The 27,380-nt window shown below is 39.5% G+C and overlaps 1 protein-coding gene across 4 annotated transcripts; it reads left to right on the top strand.

The window, feature by feature from the left end:
- The first annotated feature begins 2,533 nt into the window (after window positions 1-2,533).
- DLGAP5 (DLG associated protein 5) lies at window positions 2,534-26,372 on the top strand. 4 transcript variants are annotated; one of them, XM_064511863.1, is made up of 19 exons: window positions 2,534-2,668; window positions 5,464-5,714; window positions 7,002-7,210; window positions 7,798-7,893; window positions 8,358-8,442; window positions 10,976-11,077; window positions 12,256-12,326; window positions 14,202-14,512; window positions 14,944-15,065; window positions 15,213-15,279; window positions 15,679-15,764; window positions 16,366-16,526; window positions 18,167-18,259; window positions 19,363-19,582; window positions 20,697-20,931; window positions 21,271-21,328; window positions 23,331-23,502; window positions 23,898-23,947; window positions 25,061-26,372. In XM_064511863.1, the coding sequence occupies exons 2-19, from the start codon at window positions 5,474-5,476 to the stop codon at window positions 25,181-25,183; spliced, it is 2,502 nt and encodes an 833-aa protein (XP_064367933.1). In that variant the 5' UTR covers window positions 2,534-2,668; window positions 5,464-5,473; the 3' UTR covers window positions 25,184-26,372. The 4 variants fall into 4 exon arrangements, with proteins under 4 accessions (XP_064367933.1, XP_025955792.2, XP_064367932.1 ...); XM_026100007.2 differs by having other exon boundaries at window positions 15,150-15,279; XM_064511862.1 differs by having other exon boundaries at window positions 2,627-2,700; window positions 15,150-15,279.
- The last annotated feature ends 1,008 nt before the right edge of the window (window positions 26,373-27,380 follow it).

The following is a 27,380-nucleotide window of genomic DNA, read 5'->3' as shown; positions in this document are numbered from 1 at the left end:
AGAATGAACCCCCCCAAAAAACAGAGCAAGAAAACGCAACGGAAGGCATAACTGGGCTTCCTAGTTGTTAGAGGATAGTGATTTAGCCTCTGTTTTCTGCTCCTAGAATTTGTTGTGTTTTTTTAAACTAGTGAGCGGTGCTGTAATGGTTTTGCTGCGCAGCCCTCAATCAAGAGGCTATCGGAGGAGGAGGAGGAGGAGGAGGGCTACCTTGTACCCTCTGCAGCAACAAGCAGTGCTCCACGTGCAGTCGCTTGCTTACAGCAGCCTTCCTCCAACACTTGGAAAGCAGCAAGCACGCGACGCTGTGGGCTACAGCTTTACAATTCCATTTGCCTGAAATTTCACCAAAAATGTATTCAGAAATGCTAATTATTTCAGAGCGCAGTTCGGGGACAGTTTCCCCTACACACTCTGTATTGCTCCCCAATAGGGTGCCTTTATGCAGGGATAAGGAGAATTACCCTTAAAATGAACAATATCCCACGTGAAAGAATAAAAGAGTAGGAAGACCAAATGAGCAGATTTCCACATAACGTATCTTCTTGGTACAAAATGTATCTGGGAATGACAGTTATAATGTCAAGAAACAGAAAATTCAGATGGGTTCTCAAAGCTCCAGTGGCTAAGATAAAAGCCTAATATCATATTATTATTATATCATATTATCATCAGGAGTGTATGGAAATGACACAGTCTTTCAGGCATGTATAACATCTGTAAGGGATAATGCCTTTATACATTCATGTTGCCTGTTTATCTATATTAAATGCTAATATATCCATTCCTCTTAACAGTAGAATCGGTAGCAATCATAAACTGGGCTGCAAAAATACCATTGCTGCGTTTTATTTCAAAGTGACATTGGAACACTGCAAAATCAGGGCATTATTCAAATACACCGGGACCCTTGCGGCGACCTAGATAGAGTTACTGGAAGGTGTAATTGCAGGACGTTAAGTACACCCATTCTGGCTTTAACCTAGCTAGCTCAGGTAACGCCGCTAGTGAAGATGCATGGCAGAGTCTCGGCTCGCCAGCCCACGGCCGGGCGCTCAGGTTACTAGCGGGCGCTGAAGCCTGTCCTGCTGTGTTATCACTGATGTTGTTATATGAGCTGGTTAGATTAAAGCCTAGGCATTACGGCAGTCTCACTTCCTAAATGCAGCGTCATCGTCCACACAAGTGGAAATCAGCCCAGCAAATGGCTCAGGCTACGCACTCGGAGGAGCAAACGAGTATTTTTTCAATATATAGGAATTTTTCAGGTTCAGGCACAGAATAAGTAAGAACAAAGGATTTTTGGTTCGAAAGGCACTCCCAAACTCACTCTTTTCTGAAACTAGCAGTTCAGCACGACCCAAATCACTGGACTATATCCTGATATCCTAAGGCAGAACTGTTGAATGCCCTCAAATTCCACTGATTCGGGGAAAAAAGGAGAGTAACGAAAAGCAGCAAACCCTCACAACCTCATTGTGTTGGACTAAGCGGGCAGATTCTCTACAAACTACCGTTGCTCTGTTGTTTAATTGGACTTTTTTTATGCCACCGGGGAATCTGGCCCAATGGCATTCAATCAATAGCTCCAAACTAATCTTTTGTTATCATATAATAAGTTAACGATTTCAGCATGAGTCAGGATTTTCCGAGTTTCCAAATCTTTGCTGACCCCCCCCCAGCAGTCAATACAGGGAAACGGAGGGCGACATTTCTTTGACTGCTCCATTCTGTGCTGCACGGAGCCAATCTTAAATGATGCTGTCTTTTTCTTCTTTCTTTTTTGCTTTCTTCGTTCACTGTAATCGTGTTCTTACAAAAACACACAGACATTTTAGAGATTAACGGCACATCCCTCCTGACAGCTTCGTAGCGTGCTGCCCTGCTTTGACCGCTGGCATTTCAAAGCGCGGTGCAACGCTGCACGCAGCTTGCATTTGCACGCCGCTTGCAAGGCCAGCTTGCCCTCTGCTCCTCCTTCCTTTACGATTATGCCTAGTGCTTAGCAGTTTCCTGTTTGGCAATAGCCTTTTTTCTTTTTTTTTTCCTTTTTTTTTGACACGCTGTCTACATTTTTGCAGTGCCCCCAAGCGGCTGGCTTTTGCAGTAACATTTTCATTTTGATTTTTTTGCATTTTTCATAAAAAAACAATCAATCTTCCTGCGCATGAGAATCACAGGAGTCGCAAGTCACCCCTGCAAAGCGGAGAGTCGCTATAATGCAGGTACGGCAGGAACTAAGGGGTGCGAGCGCCTGTGCACATAAGGTGTCAGATTAAAAGCGGAGGATATACATATATATATATACACACACACACACTATATGCTGCAAGCGGCACCCAAGGCTTTTTGACCCCGTCGCGCCACCGTACAGCGGGGAGCAGCGCCCCTGCGGAAGGCCAGGATGCACCGCCCATAGGCCCCCCTCCCCGCGCGCCCAATGAGCGGCAAGCGGGAGGAGGCGGGTTTCTCAGAGCAGCCAATGGGAATCAAGGGCGGCGATGACGCTGACCAGTAAGCAACCCGCTCCGGGGTTGCCAATCAACGGTCGGCTGGGAGCGGCCCAATGAGAGCCCGCGGGCCGGCCGGGGCTGTCCAATGAGCTTCGCCAGGTGAGATTTGAAAGTGAGCCGTGGCGGGCGGCGCCGAGGGGCGGACGGCGGCTGAGGTGAGCGGGAGCGGAGGGGGGGGCCGGCGCAGGTATGGCGGGGCCCCGGCGGGGGGGCGGCGGGGAGCGGCCCGCGGAGGGGGCCTGCGCTGCGGGTCGGCACCAACGGTTCCCCGAAATCGCCTCAAAATAAGGTGCGAAGGGCCAAATCCTGCGGAGGCCCTTTAGGGCAGCCCCGAGAAGAGGGAAATGGCGGGGGAGGGGGGGGCTCAGCTTGTCCCGGAGGATCCTGTGGCGAGCGCCGGGTCCTCTCCCAGCGCGAGCAGCTGCTTCGCCAAAGTCCGTCCCTAAACTGCCCAGTTCTTCCCTTAAAGCCCCCGGGCTGTCTGCTGCTCTGCTCTAGGTCGTGGCAGTTCTGGCTAGAATGGTGACTATTCACCTAAATGGTCTTTGCGCGCAAATTATTCCTTTGGCTCTTGTGGCGTCACTGGTCCTAAGTGGTTCTTTTCCCTCATTTTTTTTTTTTCTTAATAAATCCTATAAATTTTAAGCTCCAATTTTCCTTGCATATGCCAGCCATTTCTAAGTCTTTCCTATAAGCCGTTTGTCCCGTTCACGCTACCAATCTTTGCTTGTGCTTGTTCCCGTTTAAATTTAATTCTCTGGACTCCTTTCTGGGGGCAAGGTGCTGCTCAGAAACCATCGCCTGAAGAGAAAAGGTCCCAAATACCGAAAAATGTTTAGAGTAAGAGCTTTTAGTTTTGAACGTGTCGTTTGTTTTTAATAAGCCCAGAGAGACCAGGGTAATCTCTTGTGTGATATTACTTTTGTTGACTTGGGATGTGAGTCGATGATGCGTATCATAAAAAAAGTGGGAAACTCTCTGTACCTCTGCTTATTATATTTGCCTTTCTCTTCAAGTTTCAGTTGAATTCTTCTGGAGAATTACTTTCTGTGAAAGGCAGATCGCTTGCTCTTGAGGATTATAAGGGGCAGAAGGGCTTAGGTGGGCTTTTACTATAATAGCTAAGAAAATATCATGGAACACATTTAATACCTCGGGGGGGAGGGGAAGCATCCTGTAAATGTGTTAAAATACTTATCAAAATTTAAGGTAAATACAGCTTTCTGTAAGCTTTTCTGGTAGAAAGCCGGGTATATTCAGTGAATATAGGTTACATTACCTTCCTCCAAGGCAATGATTTGGAAAACTGTGCAAGCACTCTGAAAGGACCTTTGCTGTGCTTAGAACATGTTCAAGGAGTCCCAGACAGGGGATTTATCCTGCGAGTCCGTCAAGGATGAGTGTTGGGACTTGATGCCAGTTGCTGCTTTTGGGAGTGATTTTCTTCCAGGACGCAAAAATCCTGCTGCTTCTAGGGGGTAGATAGTATGGTTTTCTTAATGACTTTCTAATTATTTTCATAATGAATTTCCATAACACTGTTGGAACTACTACTAAGGTCAGTCCAAAGATTATAGTTGGAGTTCCTCATGAATTAACCTTCCTTTATCACCTGTATGTAAAGCAGGGCAAGTATGACCTATCAACTGGAGTCCAGATAGTCTGATCATTTGCAGTCATTATTAATTAGCTGTCATTAGTGAATTGCTGAATGTGTTAATGGATGGAATATAAGATGTTTGACATTTGCAAATCAGGTGGCACTGACATGCACCTGCTCCTCCAGAACTGCAGCAGTGGTGTCTAAACAGCCTTGGTCTGTATCCCTTTGTGGGGTAGCTCAGATTCTGTCCTTCCTAGCTGCTTCTATGAATATATGCAGCTTAAGAATATGTTGTTGTTTATTTCTGTATGCTTTATGTTTATTCTGGTACTCTTTTCCTCCCTCCCCTCCCCCAGCATTTTCAGTATTTGATGTTCAGCTAGATCTCTGGTCTTTTTCTTAGCTTGAGATGGGGGGTGTTGACCAGTAGCAGATAGTGGGGTTTTGGACTTTAAGAAATCCTGTGCATCCATATTCAAGGCTGATCTCCTCAACCTAGTTATTTTCACTGATTCCTTCAGTTTGATCAAAACTTGCTGTCTTGAAATTAAGAATCTCAATAACTCTAGCTGGCTGTTTAGTTTAGCTGTATCACTATTACTTATTCTAAAGCTGTTTTCTATAAGTAATGGAAGGTGAGATTTCAGAAAGACCCTGGTTGAAGTGACAGACAAGGTAACATCAACAATGAGAATGGAGTACTGATCCTGTCCTCTCTATCCAGGAAGAAAGCATGAACCCCCTTGACAAGGCAGGCTTCAGTGGGATGCAGCAGATGGAGCTTTATACGTGGCTGTTAGCACAACAGCGTGTACAGGCCAACTAATGTTCACATTGATTATTCCGCAGGTTAAAAAAGTAGGGAGAAATCCTATGTGAAATAAACATGATTGTATTGCAGTTGCATCCTGGAAGCTCAGTTAGGAGACAGTGCCAAGTACTCTGCATGACAAGAATGTCCTGCCATCAGATAGGTTGTAAACTAAATGCTCGGCGGCCGTGCTGCTTCCAAGTATTGTCCTACAGCCTTGTCATCTACTTGCTTGTCTCCTTGACATGAAAAACATGTGTTGAAAACAGGCCAGGCAGCCAATCCCAGGCAGTGGCAAAGCCTGCCCTACTAATTCTGTGCCAGACTTGTGGACCATTTAACTAACCAGCCTCTTAGATATATAAAATGAGGAAAAATAATGAAGAATTACTGCTAAAATTGTGATTTGTGTTCTCTGGTGTACATACAGAAATGTAGAACTGAAGGCTTTCTCTGTTAATAAATGCAAACTCTATTGAAAATAACAAAACCAGAACATGACAGCTTTTTTCCTAATCATTTTGATTTTTGTGCAGGATAAACAAGATGGCGGCTACTTCCCAGTTTGCCAGTCGATACAAAAAGGACTTAAGTACGGAAACCCTCAGAACAAAAGTTGCACGCAGGAAATCAGTGCTTCAGAAGGAGAACAGACATAAGTTGTTTGAAAAGAGCAGACAGTTTGGATTGGCAGATGTCAATATTCAGCTGTCAAAAGACAGGGGAATTTCTCAACTAAATGAGACAAGTGAAATGTGCTCTCAGGAGAACAGCAGTGTAAAGCAGAGTGAGTAAAGGGTTGTTTTCAAGCTTTTTTAAATTGTTACAAATTTAATTAAACAGATTTGGTAATATAATCACAAGAACCTAACTGTGGTTAGTATTTTAATTTGAAGAAGTGTTTCAACATTTAAAAAGCAATAACTACCAATTCTGCTAACTGAAGTGAACGAAGAAAATAAAGTCTAATACAGCTTTATCCTCTTTCACTACTTCAGTTGTGTGGATGAGGCTTTGCTATGATTTGACTGGAGCAGTCAAAGAATGAATGTGTTTTGCTATTGACATTCAACAGAAAGGGTCTTAATGATGTCTTTGTTCAGGAAGTGAATAATCCTGATCTATAATCTCTTCTCATATATGACTGATACCTGTCATATCCTTAAAGTATGCTTAGAAATGATTAGTGAATGTCATACTTTAAGGGTTAACAGTTCTTGCTACGTTCTGTTTCCTCCCAGAAAACAGGACCTGCACAAACTGAGTTTTGCCTCTCCAGCTTGTCTGGGTACTTACGGCCTAAGGAATTAAGTTAATCTTTAAACAGACTATTAACAGATTTCTTCAGAAATATTTTCACCTGTGGTATTTTGAAAGAAGAAAATCACTGGAGGAAAGAATGTAATCACTATGTAATTGTGTCAAATACAAAATTAATAGAAATTACAAATGGGTTATCTTCAATAAATTTTAACTTAGAGTAGATTTTTCAGGTGGATGTGTAATTCAAGTTGATGTCATTTCAAGGATTTATTCTTTCTCATAACTTTTGCCTTATTTGTTCTCCTCAACTTGAGGCAGATTTTACTCTTTGGGGTCTAAAGCTGACCCAAACTTCAGCTTTCAATGGTATTAGAAGTGTTTTAATAGAGAAACTTGTACAAGTAACTAATTAAGTATGCTTAAAGCATTAACTTTAATGCTATAACCTCGCAGGTGCAGTGTTTACACTGTAAAATAGATCTGAGCTTACAGTATCCCTGATCCAGATTTAGGGAGGTATATTTGCAAGTTGAATTTTATCTTTCAACGCCTTTCTTCCAGTGAGAAGCTTTAACACAATGCAGAGCATTTAAGGTTTTGGCAAGCTGATAGAGCACATGTATTTGTATTATAAGAGTTTAACTGAAATTTGTAAGCACAGACTCTAGTCAGTGAGTCTTACACTTTTTGACTTGGTATGTTACTTCTGTATCTTGGAAAAATTCTTTGCAGTTTTCTGACTTGTTCGTTATTGTTTGCTAAAAGATATCTTCAAGATTGTGTAAAATGTCTCTCTTCACCCTTGCTGCAGAACAGCCCACAAATGCAGCCATGAAGAGGAATATTGAACGTAAGGAAATGCTCCAACGCTATAAGGAGGAAAAGGAACTTAGAAAACTTAAAGAACAAAGAGAGAAAGCAAAAAAGGGCGTATTTAAAGTTGGATTATATAGACCTACTGCACCTGGTTTTCTTTCACTCGTACCCCAAGATCCTGTGACAATCAAACCAAAAGAGAAGGTAATAAGTGTAATAATTAGATATTTAAAATGGAGTATATGAAATATGTTATATTAACACACAATTTTTATGTAAATAAATGTTATATGAAATTAATTAAAACATTTCTACAGTAAATGCTTTATAAATAATTTTATATTAGTTTAGTAAGGAAGATACTATGTTAATCTGATTTAAGGTAAAGACATTGGACTTGGTTAATTATGGGACAACTTATTGTCACTAAGGGAATTATTTGGTTTGTTTAAAATACAGAGTAGAAGAGGAAATTGCACTGTGATATGTTAATTTTTGTCTTTGTCTTTGCATATACATGTTCTCAGTTCAAAAACTATAGTAGTTCATCCACAAATGAAACAGTTGAGTTATGTTAGAACTGGTAACTTGTTCCAGTTTAGCTTATATGACTTTGAAAGTCTTTCAAATTACTCTACTCTTTACTTTACTCTTCACTTTATCCATTTTAACTTTCATGTGCAGTGCAGAGCCATGTTGCTTCTCATACTTGAGTCTTCTTGTCCACTCTAACAGTGATGGATGGGGCACAAGGAATATGTTAACTCTTGTTTCTTTGGGAATGTTCCCAGGCAGCTCCTGCTTTCTCTGGGAGGATTACTCGATCAAAGGCCAAGAATCAAGCAGAAAAAACAATGACATCATCAGCTGCATCTAAGCATTCTACGGTTTGTCTCTTATATACTCCAGTGAATGAATTGGGAGTAAAGGGTGTAATTTTCCTTCAGACCACAGCTCGGGGTTGTATGCTTGCATGTCGAGTGCTCTCTCTGAGCAGGCTCTTCTGCTGAGAAAGGACAGTAAGGCTTTCAGTGAGCCAATAGATCTTATTGTGCTGAATTGAGCTACAGAGTTTAATAATGTCAGTACAAATAGAGAAGAGTTTACTGATCTTCCGGACCACTTTTCCCATACGAAGTATTGTAGTCAGCAAGGATTGCAACTAAAAGTAGAGGTAGGGGTGAGACTGAAGTTATGTACTTTGTTTGAGATGCCATTATTTTTGGCTTGAAGCTCAAGAGCAGAGTTGCTGGCACCAGATCCAACCAGGCCTATTGAATAATCAGAAAGAAATGAGGCTAATTTATTTTTGGTAATCTGACACTTCATAAAATGCAAACTTTTCTTGTAGGTTTGTGCCAACGGGCTTAGTGCTTGCCCTACACAAGGAGGACGTAAACAGATGGGTACAGACAAAGCGGCTGAAAAAGAGAAAGGTATGAATATAGAATGATCCCTACATCTGAGTCTGAAAGGATGCTCTAATGTTTGGTTCTTCTGAGTCTAGTAGCTGTCAGATTAGGGGAGGGATGCAAGGAACAAGCAAGGATTTTTAGCATGACCCCATTTCTACCAAGGGCAGCAGCTGGCAAGACTATAAATTGTGCTGTTCTAGCTATTGCATAAACTTGTTGCCTCTTTAGGCTTTGGGAAATGGAACTTGCAGGATGCTTTATGCAGTACTGGTTACTGGTTATGCACGGGAGGAGAGGGAAAAGAAAAAAGGTCAGTAGCCAGGATTGCGTGATTGCTAACTGCCTCAGCAGCCGGAGCTGTGCAGAGCTTCCTGTCTGTTATCTCTGAGAAGAGCATCACATGTAGTAGCTGCTGCTATTACAGAAGAGCAACTTTACCTGGAAAGCTTCAGGGGTACTGATACAAATAAAATATCAATTCTCCTTGGCATTGTGAGCAGCCCGACAAACAGGAAATTGATTGAATGAAGTGTAAATGCATTCAGTAAAGTCTTTCTTCTATCTCTCCAGCAAAGCTGCTATTGTCAAGCATTAGCCATTGTCTAATTCACAGGAAGCACTCAGCCTACAAATCTCTCACCATTATTACCTTGACATCTTTCTCTTTGGTCACTTCTTGAGATATTTCCAATTGAGACTTCTTTAAACTTGATAGTCTCAAAATAGTGTGTGAAAATTGGTATTATTAGAGCTCTTCCCTTTGTTGTGGCTTCCTAAGATTATGTGTTGTTTTCATTGTCTTGGAACAGAATTTAAAGTCCTCCTCATGGCTATCCTGCATAAAAGTTCTCTCATGTTCATTCCTGTGTGTTATTCGTCTATCTCCAGAGTATGCTGGAAGTGAAAAAGTGATAGGTTCTGCCTAAGAAATGTTTAAATCAAGATTGTGCGGGTGCACGTTGAGTAACCAAAAATAAAACTGCTGGATAATGACAATTAAGTATAGAAAAGCTTTAAAGGTTCAGTCTGAATTGATTTTTGGTCTCTAAATGAAACTCCTTGTGTAACTTGACATTGAAAAGAGTTTGTAAAAGAAGAGGTTAAACAGCCAACTGATAGAGCACATCAGCATATAATGCAGGAGACAAGAGTCCGGACTTCTGATACACACTAATGTAACTGGGTAAATGTGACTGCATTTGGTATTGGCTGCTTTGATAAATGACGGATACAGTCATCTGTTTTCACATTAAAAACAGCCCCTTCTGTGTCTGTCTAATCACTGGACTTTATGTGATGATTTCATACACTTTTTAAACCAACAACCCATGCCACATTTGTTAAAGGAGGAGAATATCTTTGATCAGAACTTCTTTCTGATAGCACAGTCATGTACATGTCTAAGTTGTGTGGAATACTCATGCCAACATAAGATATTTAGTAATTTAGTGTGAAATGACTTTCACACTGCTAACTTAATTAAATCAGCAAGCAATCAGCAATCCTTTATTTAAATAAATTTCAGTCATGCCTTCAGTGAATACTGGAAAGATCTGTTATCAGTGTTTGCTATAGCAATTAAAACACTTCATTTACAGAAAAAATTATCTGCTAGACTTTGTAATGTTTTTGCTGAATCAAGAATATGCGTTTATATGCATTTAAATTCAAGATGAAAATGTTAGAAGTGAATGTGTGAATAAATCAAATGTTAGTTATTTATGTAGTACTTTTTTCCCAGCTTGTCAAGCTGCATTTCCATGGAGGCTAGAATTACAATAAAAACAGAAATAGCATTTAACAGTAAGCAAGTGGGGCTACTAGATTTCATGTAGGTATAGAAAGGGAGGGTATGAAATCAGGAGCTTCTGTTAATTTTTTCTGTGCAACAAATGCCATCATTCTTGAAGGAAATTAGAAACAGCAGTAGAATACAAAGATGAAAATGATTAAGGTAGGTAATACAGCGCATGAACTTGAGTCATATTTTATAAAATGTATCAGGGATAATTCATCTTAAATTTAAAAATATGTTATTAAATTACATTAAAATCAGACCTTAGAATACATTCATATTATGACCATGGTGTCACTTTGTTACCTAGATGTTCTGTTTAAATTTCCAGCTGTGCAAATAACTGACAATTTACTACTCTAGAAAAGCTTCATCTGTAAAATAGGAATAATACTGACTCTGTCTAAGACTGCAGAGAGTACTGAGAAGAGTTCCTTATACTGTGTACATGACATCTAGTACAGTGGTATCGTGATCTCCTCAGGGTCCTGGTGGTACTGTTGTACAGCAAAAACAATCTTCAGTCAAGATCCATCCAAGCACTGCCTTGATGCCAAGGCTGAGCTGTGCTGTCTGTGTTTAGCACTGTTTGCACTGAGCTGACAGAAAACACCCTCACTATTGATTCCTGCAAACTAATGCAACTGATAAATGCTAATGTTCTCTTCTGATTTCTACAAAACCTAAACTTTCAGTGATATTATTTGAATGCTGCTCCTTAGCAAGCTTTGAAATCTCTGGAATTAATATTTCTTACAGTGTTACAGTCTGCAGTCCAGGCAGCGGCAAATGTAAGAATCACCAGAGCAGCCGCCTCTGCAGCTAGACAGATGCTGAAAACAACTGCTGCCACTGCTACTGGTAAGTGAGGTAGTAACTGTACTTCTGCTTGTGTAGCTCTGTCTTGATGAGTACTACTCAGCATAGTGTGCTGTAAAGTCCATACCCTGGCTAGGACTGTAAGCAAGCACTGAGAACAACATATGTACATTTGTGCTGCAGTTAGACTCATTATCAGATGATATACTAAGACAGCTCTGCCTTCAGGGTCTTGCTTGCATCTCAGGCACTCTTTTGTGATGTAGAGATATATATCAGCTTGTTCTGAAATGTCTTAGCACACTGCATTGTGCTGTGTACTTATCTGCTTGGAATAGTTAAAGACTGCGTGTAAATCATGCCAAATTGTCATGTAAGAAAATGACTAGATGCTCTATCAGTAACAATCTCATCTGGAATCTCTACTGCAATGTTTAAATCAAGATGTTGAAACCAACATTGGACAGTTCCCCAGAAAATCCCTCAGTGTGGAGCATCAATATCCATATGGTAATTACAGCCTGAAAGAACAGAAACAGAACTGAGTAAAGATTTGCCAATTTGGTGCATCACTGTTTGAGGACAAATGATTAATAAGTCTGTGATCAGAAACAGATGTCTCTGGAAGACATGAGAGCCTGCGCTCTTTGGGTCATGAATTTCTTTTCATGCATGTTTTTCTATTTACCAGAACAGGGGAACTTAATGGTTACTGAAAAGGAAATCTTTAGTATAGGTTCTTGTCCTCTAGAGATTCTCCAGAATTTTTTGCAATGTCCTTTATATTATATGTGACAAAAGTAAAAACTGATTTGACAGTATGTCTTCAGCCTGTAAGGGAAGTAAGAGACTTTTTATTCTTAAGATTTCTGTGATGTACACCTTAAAATAGAGCTATATGATTCTCTGTATTTGTGTGTTTAGCTTCTCATACAGGTATAATGTGATTATATGACAACTTCTAATAACTAATGACTTAGTGAATCTGATTTCCTTTCTTGGTTAGATATCATTTAATGTGCCGTTTAAATCCTAGGACAGGTTTTCTTTTGTATGAACTTCTCCAGTTAGGTGTCTGCCCTCTAGCTGTCTCCCACTCAAAAAAACCCTCACAGTTGCTCCCTGTCTTTAATCACTAGCCTTTTTTTATGGCAGTTTTGTTGTGAGAGATTGCTTTAATTAGATGCCTTTTTGACCTTCTGGAGTTTCATTCATTCTAGGAAACCAGCCTCAACGAAAGACGGCTAATGTAGGAAAGCAGAAGAAGGCAGTCAAACCTGACATCATGGAGGTAGGAAGTTTCGTTTGACATGGAAAAACAATAAAGCAGATTTAACAATGAATAACAAACTGTAGTATGTTGATGCTGCATCTAAAGTAGATTATGTTGTTTGGAGTAATTTAGCTGTTGGATTGCTTTTTTTGTTTGTTTTCATGTTGATATTATTACCTCTTAGAGATGAAGACCTCTGGTTCCAGTCAAACTCTAAAAGCCAAATGCAGGCAATGTCATTCTCATAGCAATACTTAACATCAGTTATTGCTGCTTGATCAGAAGGTGCTTCATTAATACAAGCAAGTTCTTGAGTTGTCCAGGTAAAAAGGAAGGTTGTACAGTATTTTTTATGTGAAGAAAATATGCAAAATTGCATACCTTATAGGGATGACTTAGTTACTGATCGTCAAGTTTTGGCTGATTTAAATGAGAGAAGATCTTACCTGAAATATCTCATATAAGTCTGGTGTTTAAAATAGTAAGCAACTGGCATGTACAGTTTGCTGTTTTTAACTAGTGTTTGTAAATTTTGTGCAATTCACTCCTCTTTGAAGACATCTCTGAATGTATCATTTTTATGCTTAGGTAATTGTATGGGACCTTAGAAGCAGAAAAATAAATGCATTTTTAGGTTTTGAACCACCAAAAAAATCCAGTTGGAAATATTTTATCCTGCAAAGTAAATATGATTTACAGTAATTGAAGGCACTCATTCTGGTTCCCAGAATGGAGTTGATTGCTTTAACAATCCTTTTCTACATCAACATAGAGATTGCAGTATGAGAACTCATGGTAGTCCTCCAATGCAGATATCCAAAAAGCTTGTGTGTATATATAGGTTGACAGCCCTGTGTAATAAGCATCAACATGTTTTCTTGTTCCTTACATTCCACTGTTTCTTCTCACCTAGTGTCTCCCCCCACCTCCCATCTCTACTCCTGTTTCAAAAACTGCAACTATTCTCCAATTTTATCCTAAGCTGTAGTGTAGGTGCACACCAACACTGACAGGTTAACTGCTGAAGTGCAGGCACTTATGTCTTGGCTCAGGTAAAGACCTCTTCGCAGGCAGCAATTACTTTGTATTGCCAGTTGGTGAACACTTGCTGTAACCTCAGTCATCTAGTCATGAGAAGTGTATTAAAATTTGAATTCAAAGCTCACGTGCCAAGCAAGGATATCTAAAATATTACAAGATTTCCAATGGATTGAAGATGCGTATGTTCTTGAAAGACGGTCTAAACTGTTTTGACTGATTCAAACTAATGATATCTCAATATCGACATCTTAAAAATGCATTCTGTATGACTGCCTATTCACTCATCTCACAGGAATGTGGACTCAACTTATTAACTTTCTCTCCTCTTTGAACTAAGTTCTGTTGTTCTAACTGCACTTGTGCTCTCCTTGTCTTGAGCTGCATTCCTCAACTATCAGCTTATTTTAGCTTGTTCTTCAGTCTTTGGTTTGCAATATGTGTGTAAACTGTGTTTATTCAATAGGCCTGGCTGGATTTGGTGCCAGCTACTCTGCTCTTGAGCCTATCACCCAAAGCATTTTGTCTCCAATATTGACAAAAATTATTTACTTCGTTTTAATCACTGCTTTGGTAGGCCAGGTGTTCTGCTACTTCAGCCCCTTTGGCAGAGTGTTACATTCCTCACAGTCAAGTGCTACCCCTGCTGCTAGAGTGATTTGCAAGTGTCAAATCCAGTTGGGCCTATTGATAAATCAAGACTTCTGTACGTGTATTTTGTTGTTCTACTTTCTAGAAATTGTTCCCTTTGTGATACCTTTCTAACAGTCATATTAGAATTCAGCCCATGCCTGTAGTAGACATCAGAGTCACTTGATAATGTGGTGTTTGCTTTGTCTTTTTTGTGCTGTTTAGGTACTTCCTTTTAAACATGAAGTAGATCAAAATGCTCAGCTGGATCCAGCGATGGAAGATTCTGTAGCTGATTCTAAACATTCAGCATCTGTAGAACTTCAACAGGAACAGACCTCAGTGGAAAAGAAAAATGTTTCGCTGGCAAATAATTCTTCTCCAGGGAGGCCCAGAACACGTTCTTTTGCACCTCAGAACTTTGTGTTTCAGCCATTAAATGGATTAGCAACCTACAGAGTCACACCCATGACTCCTTCTAGGGCAAACGCATTTTTGACACCTGGTGCCTTCTGGGATTTTTCAGAAACTTCAGTGTAAGATTCTTTCTTCTAATGACCTAAAACACAAGGAAACCTTTCTGTGATGCTGCAGAAAATATCTGTAGGGGATTCCATGTGTAACAAATTGTTCTGATGTTGAAACGTGATGATTGCTGTCTTTGCTCAATCAAATATAGATATAACAGCAAAGAAAGCTGTAATCCATAGCGCTGTCTATGCCATAGAAGTAGAGCAGAGCAGCTCAAGATAGCATATATCAAAGACTGTGCAATATATAAATACACATGTACACACTGACATACTCCTCTTAAAAGGAATATCTTGAACTGTCTGGTGTTGAATGTAAGATGAATGTAATGAATGTAAGATAAGAGAATTCAAAACTCTTAACTGCGATTTTGTGTAATGTTGGCCATATCTGGTATCAGTTTCTCAGTGTGTCTTAACATATATTCTCATTCCAGTAACACAGCTGAAAAATCCAGAGAAATTAAAGCACAAGAACCTGATTTTAAAAGTCAAGTTGTACTTGCTGGTAAAAGCATTCAAGAACAGCAAATCACTACAGGTTTGAAAGCAGAAAAAGGTATAAAGCTTGTATTTAGTTTATCATTCTATCTTTTTAGTTTTTACCAGATTCTGAATAAATATATATCTGTTCTTTTTTCAGCATGTGAATTAGATGAGAACAGTTCCATTCAGAGATCAAATGAAACAATCTCTGTTTCTACAGATACAACAGCACTTGGAACAAAGTCAGATGTTTTAAGAGAGCAGGAGCATGATGTGCCCTATTTCAGGTTTGTGTTGATTTATTTCACTTTCTTGCCCTCTGTTTTAAAGTCCTTAATGTGACTAATAGGACATCATGTAAAGATTAGCTTATAATAATTGATGTCTGTCAGGAGTGATCTGGATAGGCACTCATTCCTGTCTTCCCTTTGGAATTGTTAGTGCAAGTAAAGAATATAAATTTCTGGAGAATAGCACCTTATCCTAAGGAAAACAAGCCTGAAAATAATAATATGGAAATTGCATCTCAGCCAGCCTGCGAACTTAAGCAATTTAATGGCATTTACTCAAAGATAGTGTACCTTCTCTGAAAGCAAAAGGACAGCAATCAATACTGACAGTTACAAGTGGTGACAGCAGTTAGAATAATCTCCAAATTTTTTTTTCCACTATCCCTTTATTTTTAGAAACATTCTTCAGTCTGAGACTGAGAGGCTGATGTCTCACTGCCTCCAGTGGGATGGAAAATTGGAGTTGGACATTCCAGAGGATGGTAAGACTAACCTTGCAATAGGCACTAGAAGGGGTTTCATGGCAACGGAAGGTGACAGAGGAAAGTATAACTATCTGATTATGTTTACCAAATGGCATTGTCTAGAGCACTTAGTAAAAGTTGTATTAAATAGGGTGTAGAGTTGTATCTGCCCAAATATTAAGGTTTGCTTCATCTCCTGATACTAAAACTTACATATAGTATTTGACATGATGGTAGCTGACCATCACGTGATGGTCAGCCAGTGAAATGAATGGAGTACCTATCAAACTAGTTTTTCTGTTGTCAGTTCTAAGTGTATTTAAGTGCACAAGTTTTAACCAAGCTATAAGATTTTTAAATAAGCATAGAATAAGTATTCATGTCTGGGAAAATGAGGAAGACTAATGCTTTATCTTAAAAGCTTACAGAGATAGTAAATTGTTTTGGAAGAGGCAAGTATAGAAGGGTTCAGTTAATAGGTATGCTCCATATGTGTTGTATTGCAGGTTTGAAGTTGGTTCAAGCAATAAGCAAATTCCAGACTCTTCAAATATTTACATCAATTGTGAATTGATGGATTATTCCAAGATTTACTTTATTGTTTTCTTCTTACCGTCAGCTAAAGATCTCATTCGCACAACAATTGGTCAGACAAGACTGCTCATAGCAGAAAGGTTTAAGCAGTTTGAAGGACTGGTGGATAACTGTGAATTTAAACGGGGTGAAAAAGAAACAACATGTACAGACTTGGATGGATTTTGGGATATGGTTAATTTTCAGGTATGTACTTGCATGTTAACCTATAGAATAAAGAATGTCTGAAATAGTATTATTTACATGCAATGGATTGAAACTGTTTTTCACTTGAATATGCTGCTGATCCTGATATTTTCTATATAAAAAATTTAGGTCTTTGTTTAACACTTCCTAATAGAGGATAGTACTACCTGGTATACTATGATTGCTATTTAGTGGACCAGGTCATCTCTTGTGCCTTCTCATGGTTTGTGCGCCTTGGTTTTCTTTGGAATGAAGGTGCAAGTGAATGGTGTGCAGCTAGAGCTCATTCTGTTTTGGAGTGAGGATATGGTCAGTGTCCACTTGGACCAAAAGATGGGAAATATTCCTGACTCTCACCTGAAAAGCAGGAGTTCCATGCCTTTGGTATGAGAATAAAGCAGAAACTGCAATAACATCACTTAGAGTGATCACCCCCAGGTGATGGGAAACCTTTGTCTCCTCTTCTCAGTAGATGCTTCCATTGGCTTCAGAATGAATTATAATATTTTAAATGATCAAAAAGGCTCTCCTTAATAGTATTTGTGCATAAGCATTCAACAAAGGAAGTTGTAACTGGTTAAATCAAAGGCAGAGATGCATTTAATGTCGATTAAGGTCCTATTCATAAGTCTTGAATTCCTTCAAGAAAGCAGGTGGGTTTGGTCTGTTTCTGAAACATCAGATGTTTGTGGGGAACTTTACTAGAACCAGTAATTTGAAAAGCATGGCTTAACTATGCTTATGATATTGTTGCAGGCAATTAAAGTTTCTCCTGAGCATCTCCATCTTTTCCCTTAGATAAATTCAGAGCAATGGAATTGCTAACTCTTGTCCGGTTTGTTGTCCATTGTTTATTTGCATCCTCTGAATTTTGGGGAAGATGTAAAGGGCTTGTTGCTTCAGCGACTAGTCTGTTATGAACAAGCTTTTCTATGTTCTTATTAGTAAATGAGACAATTGTCTTCATTATAAAGCTGAAGGAGAAAAAGGCTGTCACACTGAGTAGCAGTCAGGGAACAGGTAATGCTGCAGAGCTAGCTTGCATGCCTATCCACAGGGTGTCACGAACAAGCAAAGAGTGCATCAAGAAGCTATTCAGGACAGAAGTTTAAAAGAGGGGGAAAAAAAAAAAGTTGTTGTGATGTGTTTCCTATGTAATGGAAACCTCGTGCTTGGTTGGTATAAAAACTACTAAGCAATGTGTTCTTTTCCATTCCTTAAATACAACCATTATCAATTTTTTGACTGTAAGTTCAGCGCAAGAAGAGGTCGCAAACCAGCTCCCTAATTACAGATGTTAGATTTTGTTGAATGATTCTGTGCTTCCGCTGTTAACCTTTAAACTAGAGAAATGAGACCAGTCTGATCTTGTCATCTAACCTGAAGCTTGTGTATGTTAACGCATAGCTTTATGTCAGCTGTATGAGAACATTAGTTTGTATTGGCTGGTGGTTTGGTCTGCTTCTGTACTTAAAGAAAAAGTACGTAAATGCATAACTATGCTTAAACTTTATCATAATGTAACATGCTTAAACTTAATGCTTAAACTTAAGTCATCTGATTTTATAAAATGCTATTCTATTGTGAATCTGGTATAAGGCTCACATATTAAACCTGGACTTTTCTGGGATTTCCAATAGATTGAAGATGTGAACAAAAAATTTGATAATCTGAAAAAGCTTCAAGATAATGAGTGGCAACCACTTGATATCCCAAGCAAAGGAATTATCAAGGTAATAGAGAAGTTTCTGCTAAAGCCCTACTCATCTGGCATTCTTTAGATGTTAATGAAAATGTTTAAAAATTCAATGAAAATGCTTTCAGGGTGCATCCTTCTCCCTTGCACTTACATTAGTTGGTGGTTGTGATGTTAGCTGCCTCTTTCTGCTGGGAAAATTTGGACTAAGAATTTACAGTGACTCCCTTGGGAATACTTGAGTAAGGCCAGTCTGTTATATTTAGACTAGAAATTTACTCTTAAGAAGTAAAAAAAACTTCCTATGATCCACTGGTGTTGGTACTGACTTAACTGAAAAAGCAACCCTAAACAGGAATTTAACAGTAACTGACACTTTTAAGCAATGAGTGCTGAACTAATTGATGCCCCATTAGGGCACTAGTACCACAGGTAGCATTAAACATCTAATTCTCTAAGCATGCGTGGGTCTAACACTATCCAAAATAAGCTATTGCTTATTGCAAAATAAGCTATAATGTAAGCTATTTTATCCACTCTTTGACTTGGAATATATAATTATTTCTAATGACTGAACATAATCATATTTGCATGACTTAAACCTTGTCCAGTTCCTTGAGACTGCTCAGCTAATCATAAAAACCATATGAGGGTTTTTAAGGACCTCTAGGCAGAGGAAATGGTGGAATGTAGTCCATGTCAACTGACCCTAAATATCAGAACCTACACATGGTGCAAAACATGACACTTTTGGAAAAATTGGTTTCCAGGAGAAAAGTCCATCCTGCAGTTACTCTATCTTCCTGCCACTAGGAGTCCCTGTATCCCACTGTTTTTAGGGCTATCAAATAAGAATATTAACTGGCGTTGTTAGAAAAACAGTTGCACTGAGTATTTCTGAACTGCAGACTTCCCATGGAAATTCCTTAGTGTTGTCATCACAAACTGGCCTTTCTAGCTGAATGGCAGTACAAAATATTCTGGAAATAAACAGAGATCTTGTCTCCAGCGTGTCTGTTGCCTGTTGCTGTCCTTGTGCATGGTGGGCAACTGCAGTAGCCAGCAGCTGCATGGATGTTTCGGTGTAATTGCCCCTGACTGAAACTTCCAGATGTGACTTAGACTTTCTTACAATTTCAGAAAAAGACTGTTCCAAATGGGGTATCCAAACCAAAGTTGGGAGCGGCTGGAAGAACTGCTGCCCGAAACCGGCTTGCTGCTATAAAAGCAGCTATGAGGGATAAAATGAAGCATGAGGGAGCTGCTGATTGTACACACCAGGAGAAGCCGCCAGAAATAGAAAAAGTGGTTTTTGAAGGAGGGTTTTTTAGAGTTGAAAGCCCTGTGAAATCCTTTCCAGGTGGGTGAGGCTTAATTGTGATTTCTGTGACCTGAAACTACTGAAGAGATTTGAATAGGCTCATCGGGGGAGGAAGTATGCTGTTTATACTGGATACTATTGTTTCCCTCTGGTATTGGGCAGAATTAATGTTTCAAGTCAAGGTTAACTATGTCAGGGATCCAAGTAAACTGTTCTACCTGGATGTACTAATTTGAGTATGGCAATGTGATTTATCAGCTTAGAAATGTGAAAACAGCTGATACGTGGTGGTTCAGCATGTGGTTAGCTATAAAGTTTTAATCTGAGTATTCCCAGACTTTGCTGGCAACCTGTTCATCAAGATCAATGTAGATTAATGTCCTTTATTTAATCTCTTGCGGTACTGTCTTCAAAGCTGCAAATAAAATATGCTGGTCTTCATGTTCATCAAGATTGTAACATTTCAGTCTGCTAGAAAAGCTGTTTAACAGCTTTCTTGAGCACACACTCAAAATGTAACTTTATTTTCAGCATCTTATTGCAATCAATATGAAGCCAGTATTTTCAGTAATCCTTGATTCTTTGAGAGTCATTCCGCTTCCTTCCCGTTTCTGGTTCTTAATCTGATTTTGAATTTCCCAGTCTGATTTTTTAATATAATTTTTTTTCTGTATCACAAGACTAGCAAGCTTTTAAATACACCTATCATTTGTACAAAAGAGCTGCTGAAAAGGTTCAAGCAACATTGGCTTTAAGCGCTGTTAGACAACTTTTCATAAGAAGCAATTATGTATCCCTGTCTCTTTTATTCTATTAATATTTTCTAATGTGAAGGACTGAAATTAATACAGACAACTTTCACTGTATGGACTTCTTAATAAGAACAGCAAATCTCACTATTTCAGTTTTTTTCTGAAGGAATAGTCATTACTAAATTGCTTATTCTGAGTTAACGTAGTTTTGTAACATACTGATCTACTCTTGTCATTTTTATTCAATTTTGCTGGCAGTGTGTGTACGATTTCAGGTTATCATTTGTATACAATACTTCTACTAGAAGAAACTAGGCAATGTTTCTAGCTAGAACTCTAACAAACAATTAATTTCACATTCTATAAACTGCTGTAATAATGAAACATTAAACACTTTTCAGGCTTGCTTTCAAAGACACCTTGTAGATCTTCCCAGCGGACTTCTGAAAAACTAGCAACTCCGAGATCATCCAGCAGAGCTTTGCTTCTGAACAATCCTTCTGCTCTGCATGACCCTGAGGATACAACTGCAAAACAAATGACGCCAGTACTCAGAGACTTCCATGCAACACAAAATTTGAAAATGCACCAACTTCCCACTAGAAAAGCTCTCCCGAGTGGTTTTCTTGAACAAAGGTAGACATGTTAAGGCAGCTTTTAATTAACTTTTTTCTACAAATAAAATTATAGCTTTAATTGATAGAATTATTAATGCCTGTTACCTTCCAATCTAGTAGGGATAAAGATTGCTAATTTTCGTTTCTTTTCCTTCCCTCAAGGAAATGTTAGAACCTCGCTTCTCAAATGTGATTTCAATGCTGGAGTAGAAGTTTATTTTTTGCCGAGAAAATCTGATAGGGCTGCCTAGTGCCAAGCAGCGAAGCATAACTGCAGAACAGATTATGAAATCAGTTGGCCTAAGTCAAAACCTGTAGATAATTAAGAACAGTGAAAACACTTCTGTTTCTCTTTCAGCATTTCCCTAGTTGCAGAAGAACGTTGTCCTGTAGCTGGCACAGCAGAGGGAACTAGTGTAAGTCATGTATAGTTCATGTATGTGCTTTAAATATCTATTTCTACTACTAACAAAAAACAAATATTCACCTCTTAAGTGGTACATGTCTTAGATGTTGATTATCTATGCAAACTTGAGTGTGAGCTACTGCATGTCACAAGTGGCACTGCAAAAACACTTTCTATTGTCAGCAGCAGTGTCTTTACATAATACTTCACATCTTACTGCAGCAGTTCTACACACCTGAGAAGACCTGCTGAGACGAAACCCCCTTGGAGCTTATCTCAGGTCATTTGGCTGCACTGTTCAGAGTTTGTAAAATAAATTTAATTTCCTACTTGGCATGCAAACATGGGAATACCAGCAGCTTGGAGTTCCTCTCTTGCACTGAGCTGAACTCTTGTCAGGAAATAGGCTTCAAACTTTTTTGCCCATTCCTTCAGGATAAGGGTGCCCAATCCAGGTTTCTGGTTTAACAGTTCTTTTTATTAGACCCAGACACTTGAATTTCTGATCAGGTCCTCATCAAGATATCTCTGTGTTCCTCAGCCTGGTGCTTTTGCTTCTTCAGAATGAACATAGACAGGGACTGGCTCCTGCGCTGCAGTTTTTGGCCCTCCTCTAGCCCTTTGGGAGCTATCTTTTGGAGCTCCTGTTGGCTGCTGTATGACGCTTGTCACTTGGGCAAGCAATGCTCCTTTAAGTCCACTACCTATTTTGCTGGTGTGGGATTTTTTTTTAATGCTTTGGCACTGGGGACCATCGCTGAAAGCAGTAGCAGCAGCACCTAGGTCTCAGGGTCCTCATGTTGTCATAGGTGGGCTTTGGGCTGTTAGACTGTTTAACGTTATAGGAAGAGTATTGTTAGTAATACAAGTACCAGAGTTCAGAAATCCATGCCCTGAAATGTCAGGACTTCACGATATGCCTATTTTTGAGGTCTTGTAGCCCTTAGAAATGGGAATGTGGACTCCATAGTTCAGATGATCCTGTGCTAGTCAGTGAAAGCCAGTGTTTTGGAGTTCAATAATCATCCTTTAGTACCTTTTGTTAGAAATGTAGCATCTTAATTTTTATTCGCTACTGCTTGGACCCGTGCAACACTGCAGCAGCCTTTGTGGGGCCTGCTAGCATCCCAGCAGCTGCCATATTTCTGCTATTCACTGCCAAATCTATTGTATTGATTTTCCTTTTCATCTACTCTATTTAGAAACAGGCAGATATCTTATTAGTTTGTATCAGCGTCATATACATAAATGTCTCTGAATAACATTCTCTTCCTTGGCATCTAACTCAGCTATACTGAGGCTCATCTTTATTCAGTATCTAATATACAAAACATCTTACTCAACTGATTTGCTCTTTATTCCTTTTACTTCATTCTTTCCCTGTCGCGTGAGAAGTTTGTTGTTGGATGACCCTCTCTGGGGAATACTGTGAGAATCTTTAACATTCAGTATTACCCATAGACTTTTCTTGAGGTAAAGTCTCTTTAGGAGAACACTTACCATCCTCAGTATCTTTTAAGCATCTCAGTTAAGTTCAAAATCTTCTTTGAGGTGGAAGAACTTCCTTTATACTCTTTTTAAGAGATTATCAAGCTTAAGAAGGTATCTGGGAAAAGTTTATACGAAGTAGATCAAAGCTCTGTCCTGCCTGTCCTTTGTACAGTGTCCTGTGTTGAATTGCCATCTCTCCTGAGTTGTCCATGAAAACTGTAAATGAGATGTGTGGACTTGGTTTGACCTAGCTGGTGACATGCTGGTTTCTACAAGCTCACATCTCTTGAATGCCCCAGCTACCTTTTCAACTTTGTGCTTCTGCATCAATAGCTGACAAACTTTCTTTCATTGCAAACAAAACAGAAAATAAGAAAGCTTCCTGGTGTCTTATGTCCTGCCTAATGTCCTTCTTATTTCACTAATGCTTTTCTTTTTACTCTCTGGGAAACAAATATAGCTGCTGCTGACATCTTTAGCCTTACAAAGAGTTAGGAACAGTTCAAATTCCTGTTTTTCAGGTGCTGGAAAATCGTGACAGTGAATTAAAAGTAATGGATGGCATGGAAGAGATGGAAACATCTGCTGCAGAACAAGGACAAGATATTGTCATGCACAGTCCAGAGAAGGACATCTGCACAGAGACTAGCTCGGCTCAGTCTGGAGAGCCGCAAATACCAGACCCTAAACCAGGTGTGTATCTTAAAGCTGTTTAGTGTAGTATATGTGGTATTGCTGGGGCCTCGTGTTTATTTTCAAGTGTTATGGTACTCTAGGTATTAATGCTTGAAAGCATTGTCGTTGTGTAGCTTTGTTAATCTAGGTATGTTGTAGGCAGCGCACAGCCTACTTAGCATTAGCTAGCATGACTTACATATGCTGTGCACATTAGCAAACAGTTCCGCTCATATATTTTTTCTATGTAGTTTCCCTTCTATATGTGAAGTAGAAAGCTGGTATAAAAGGCTTGAATTAAAGTAAATACAGTTAAGCTTTTCTTCAGTAACTGCAGAAAACTATATGGCTTTTTCCAGCATTAGTAGCAACAGACTAACTTTTTAAAATATTGAAATATTCTTATTTTTCAGATGCTTTGTGTAGTGACTTGATGTGCACTGGTAGAAATCCTTTCGATATGGTAAGCTGCCCATTGTGTTTATTTGACTACAGCAATCCATTTGTTTGTAGTACTGTTAACCTTTCCTACAAAATTAGTCATTACATGGAGAAAATCAAACTCTGTGAGATGTTATCAAGCCAATTCATACAACTTATTCTAACAAACACAGGCCATGAGTCCTGTCTCCCTGCACTGGCTCAGACTGCTGTTCCTTATTGCACATGTTGAGTGTAGGATGAATTGAGACATTTGTAACAAAAGAATATGTCTGATTCTCGTCAGATTGAGCCTTTAAATTATATTCCTTGTGGATTTCCTTGTAAATATTTACTAACACAATCTAGTTGTTTGAACTGGCTGGTCTTTTACATCCACTTTCTTATTGGAGTTTTCCAGGTCTGTGGCATCTCTTGATTTTATAGCTTTATCTTTGAGAGCTGGAAGTAAGATTCAACAGGAAAAAGCAGGTGTACAAAGGCTTTCAAAACTGTTTAAAGAATTTGGGTATCCAATTTCCTCAGTCTCGTGTGAAAAGTCCTTTCTAAAATATGGGTTACTGCTTTATGCATTAAGTGTCTTCAGAATGCACCACCTATTCATTTCTTATTTTATGTCTGGAAATAAGCTTGTAACATTTCTGGTAGGAAGTCATGGTACTGATGGTGGGTGTATGGTTTTGAACTGTGTCTTTTGCTTTGGAAAAGGGTTACAATTGTCACACATAAGCAAGCACATCTTAGTATTTTTACATCTACTAAGCTGCTGAAGGTTTAAGGAACATTTTCAGATTGCCTGACAACATTGCACTTTGCCTTAATCTTGCTTATTCTAAAACCATCATGTGTCCAAAGTATTGAATAAGATGCAATAGAATTGCTTGCTTCTCCTGTTGCTTTGTCAAAAGCATTTTCCGCTATTTTTATCCTGTGATTTCTACGTGGCCTCTGAAGTATACAGACATCTAACATGCATAAGCAGTGGCCTGACAGTAATTACTATTGGTTTGGTGTTTATACAGATAGCATTAGAAAAAGGAGAATTTGCCATTAGCTTATCTTGTGTTCCTGCAGTGCTGTGTTCTGTAGAGCAGATAACTTGAACACTTACTTCACGCTTTAATTCCCCCCACAGCCAGCGGTGGATGGTAAGCTTCCCTTCACTCCAATCAAGAACAAAGCCCAGAAGTTTGCAGCAGCTGAAACATTCAGTGACCTAATCGTATTTTCTCCCCTTTCTCCCTCTGGGGAAAAATGAAGAGTGACTTGAAATTCAAAATGTGTAAATACTATTAATGAAAAAACATAGAGGATATCGGGGATACAGTCTGCTACGCCTGAACTGTGTTCTGAGTGAATATCTGTAGTATTTTATAGTGGAACTTATTAAAATATTTTGTAACATTTTATAGTGCAGACATTATGCACTGTGATTACTGCTGTATAGAAACAGCAGTGTTTTTGCTGGTTATACTGCTGTATCCAATGACTGCATACTCTGACTCCAACCTGTAATATTTTTATTTTTGTATAGTTTCATGTAATTCCTATCTACGTCAAGTTGTAAAATTACTCATCTTTAGGCTTTTCTCTCTCCTGACCTTTCTTACCTCATGAATTATTTTCTTAAGCGGTGGCTGCTGGGATAACCGTACCTGTGCCCTCTTTCTGATGGGGGTAAGAGCTGCCCAGTACCTACCCCGAAGTGCCGTTCCCTGTTCTACCGCCGTTACCAGGGTAGCGTTACACCCTTGGGCTCTAGTATGCGGTGCATTAACTGTGCGTAATCCGCAGATCTGACAAGGTTTGGTGCATGTGATACTTTCCTGTTACAAAGTGCATACAACCGCTTGTTCTGTAACAGTGGAAGCAATTTCAGGAAAAGGATTTCAAAGTCAGATAATCTTTTCCCTGCAATCTATTAAATAGGGTGTGTGGATGTGGTTTTGTTTTGTTTTTATTTCTGGTTTTCAACAAGTACCTGTGTCCGTAAGTACCTTCAAACCAACCCCCCATTTGCTCTCTCCTCTTTTTTTTTCATGTGAAGATCTCAACCTCTTTCTCTGAATGCTTGACATGTTATTGTCAGCCTCTTCTTGCATCTTATTCCTTATGCATTCTCTTATCTGGACTAATATATTCATGTATAGTGAACATGCAAATTACTAACTAAATATAAAGACTAAGCTATCAGAGTACCCTCAGCTGTCATATTTTTAAGAAATACCTGACTGGGCTTCTTCTTGCAATGATGATCTTAGTGTAATGCACATTCTTCCCCCTAGCCTTTATTTTAAACCAAGCGAAGGTAATGCAGATCCCTCAGTCTGTAACCTTTTACAGTAGAAAGCATTGCCACTGCAGCTGAGGGAGCTTGTCTAAGTTATGATTTAACCTGGAAGTTGTGTATGTATTACACTGAAATAAAATAGAGGAAGCTGACCTGACTTGGTGTTACTGTGCTGGAATCAACTTTCTTCAATAGTAAATCCAGTTTTATGGGTAGTTTCCAAAAGCTAGCTCTCACTGACTTGTTTTTCCTGTTCAGTCTTCAACACTGCGCAACGAGTAGTGGTAAGGAGGGGTTTCTGACATCTGACACACACACACATGCCAGCACTAGCAGCGTGCTGGTCTAGGCTTGTGCATCCACTGGAAATGTGAACACTGAGCTTGTTGTAATGTGACGGTTCCAAGTATAAATGGAGTGACTGTTATATAAAGGGGTGAGACGTGTCAAAGATCCTTGGAAACTTCAGCAGTGGCTTATTGCACTACTCTTGTTTTGCAGACGAGACTAGATCAACAGTGAAGGGAACATACTTTAATTGCCAGTCTGACTCATGGGCTGAACTTGCCAGTAAACCTCCTCCCCACCCTCAAACCAGCCTTGACTGATGTGGAAGCAATGAGGCAGAGGAAGCACGAGGCTTGTGGCTTGTTAAGGGGGAATGGAGCGCTCCGCACAAAGCGGATATTCTGGGAGGAAAGTGCATTCAGGGCGTGCTGGTCTGGGCCACCCCACACAGCTCTGGTGGCAGAATGCCTCCTTTGAAACCAGGGAGACGGTAACTTTCCTAGCCGTGATCGAGAGAGGAGATTTTTGCTCTTCAGTTCCTGAACCTAATCCTGAAGCACCTCACTCTGGTCAGGATCAGAGGCTGCTCTAGTTTTCCCTGTTTTCAGCATTTCCTAGTGGACAACTTTAGTGAGGTGACACTTCTCTGAACCACGCACAACCCCTTCACAGCCTGGGCATGCAACTCCTGCTGCTGTGCTCCCCTAGGGACTGAGCTGATGTCCTTTCCTTCTCCCATTCCTTCAATGGAAAGGGAACAACAGTGCTCTACATAGCAGAGGAATTGAAGCTAAAAATATCAGCTACTGCCCGGTACCAGGTATGGTTCAGGATTTCTTCTCTGCCCCTCATAGGACCAATAGCCATATGACACAGA

Source organism: Dromaius novaehollandiae, chromosome 5 (genome assembly GCF_036370855.1).
Source record: "Dromaius novaehollandiae isolate bDroNov1 chromosome 5, bDroNov1.hap1, whole genome shotgun sequence".
Lineage (NCBI taxonomy): Eukaryota > Metazoa > Chordata > Aves > Casuariiformes > Dromaiidae > Dromaius > Dromaius novaehollandiae.
This window is presented reverse-complemented; position numbering and strand designations above follow the sequence as displayed.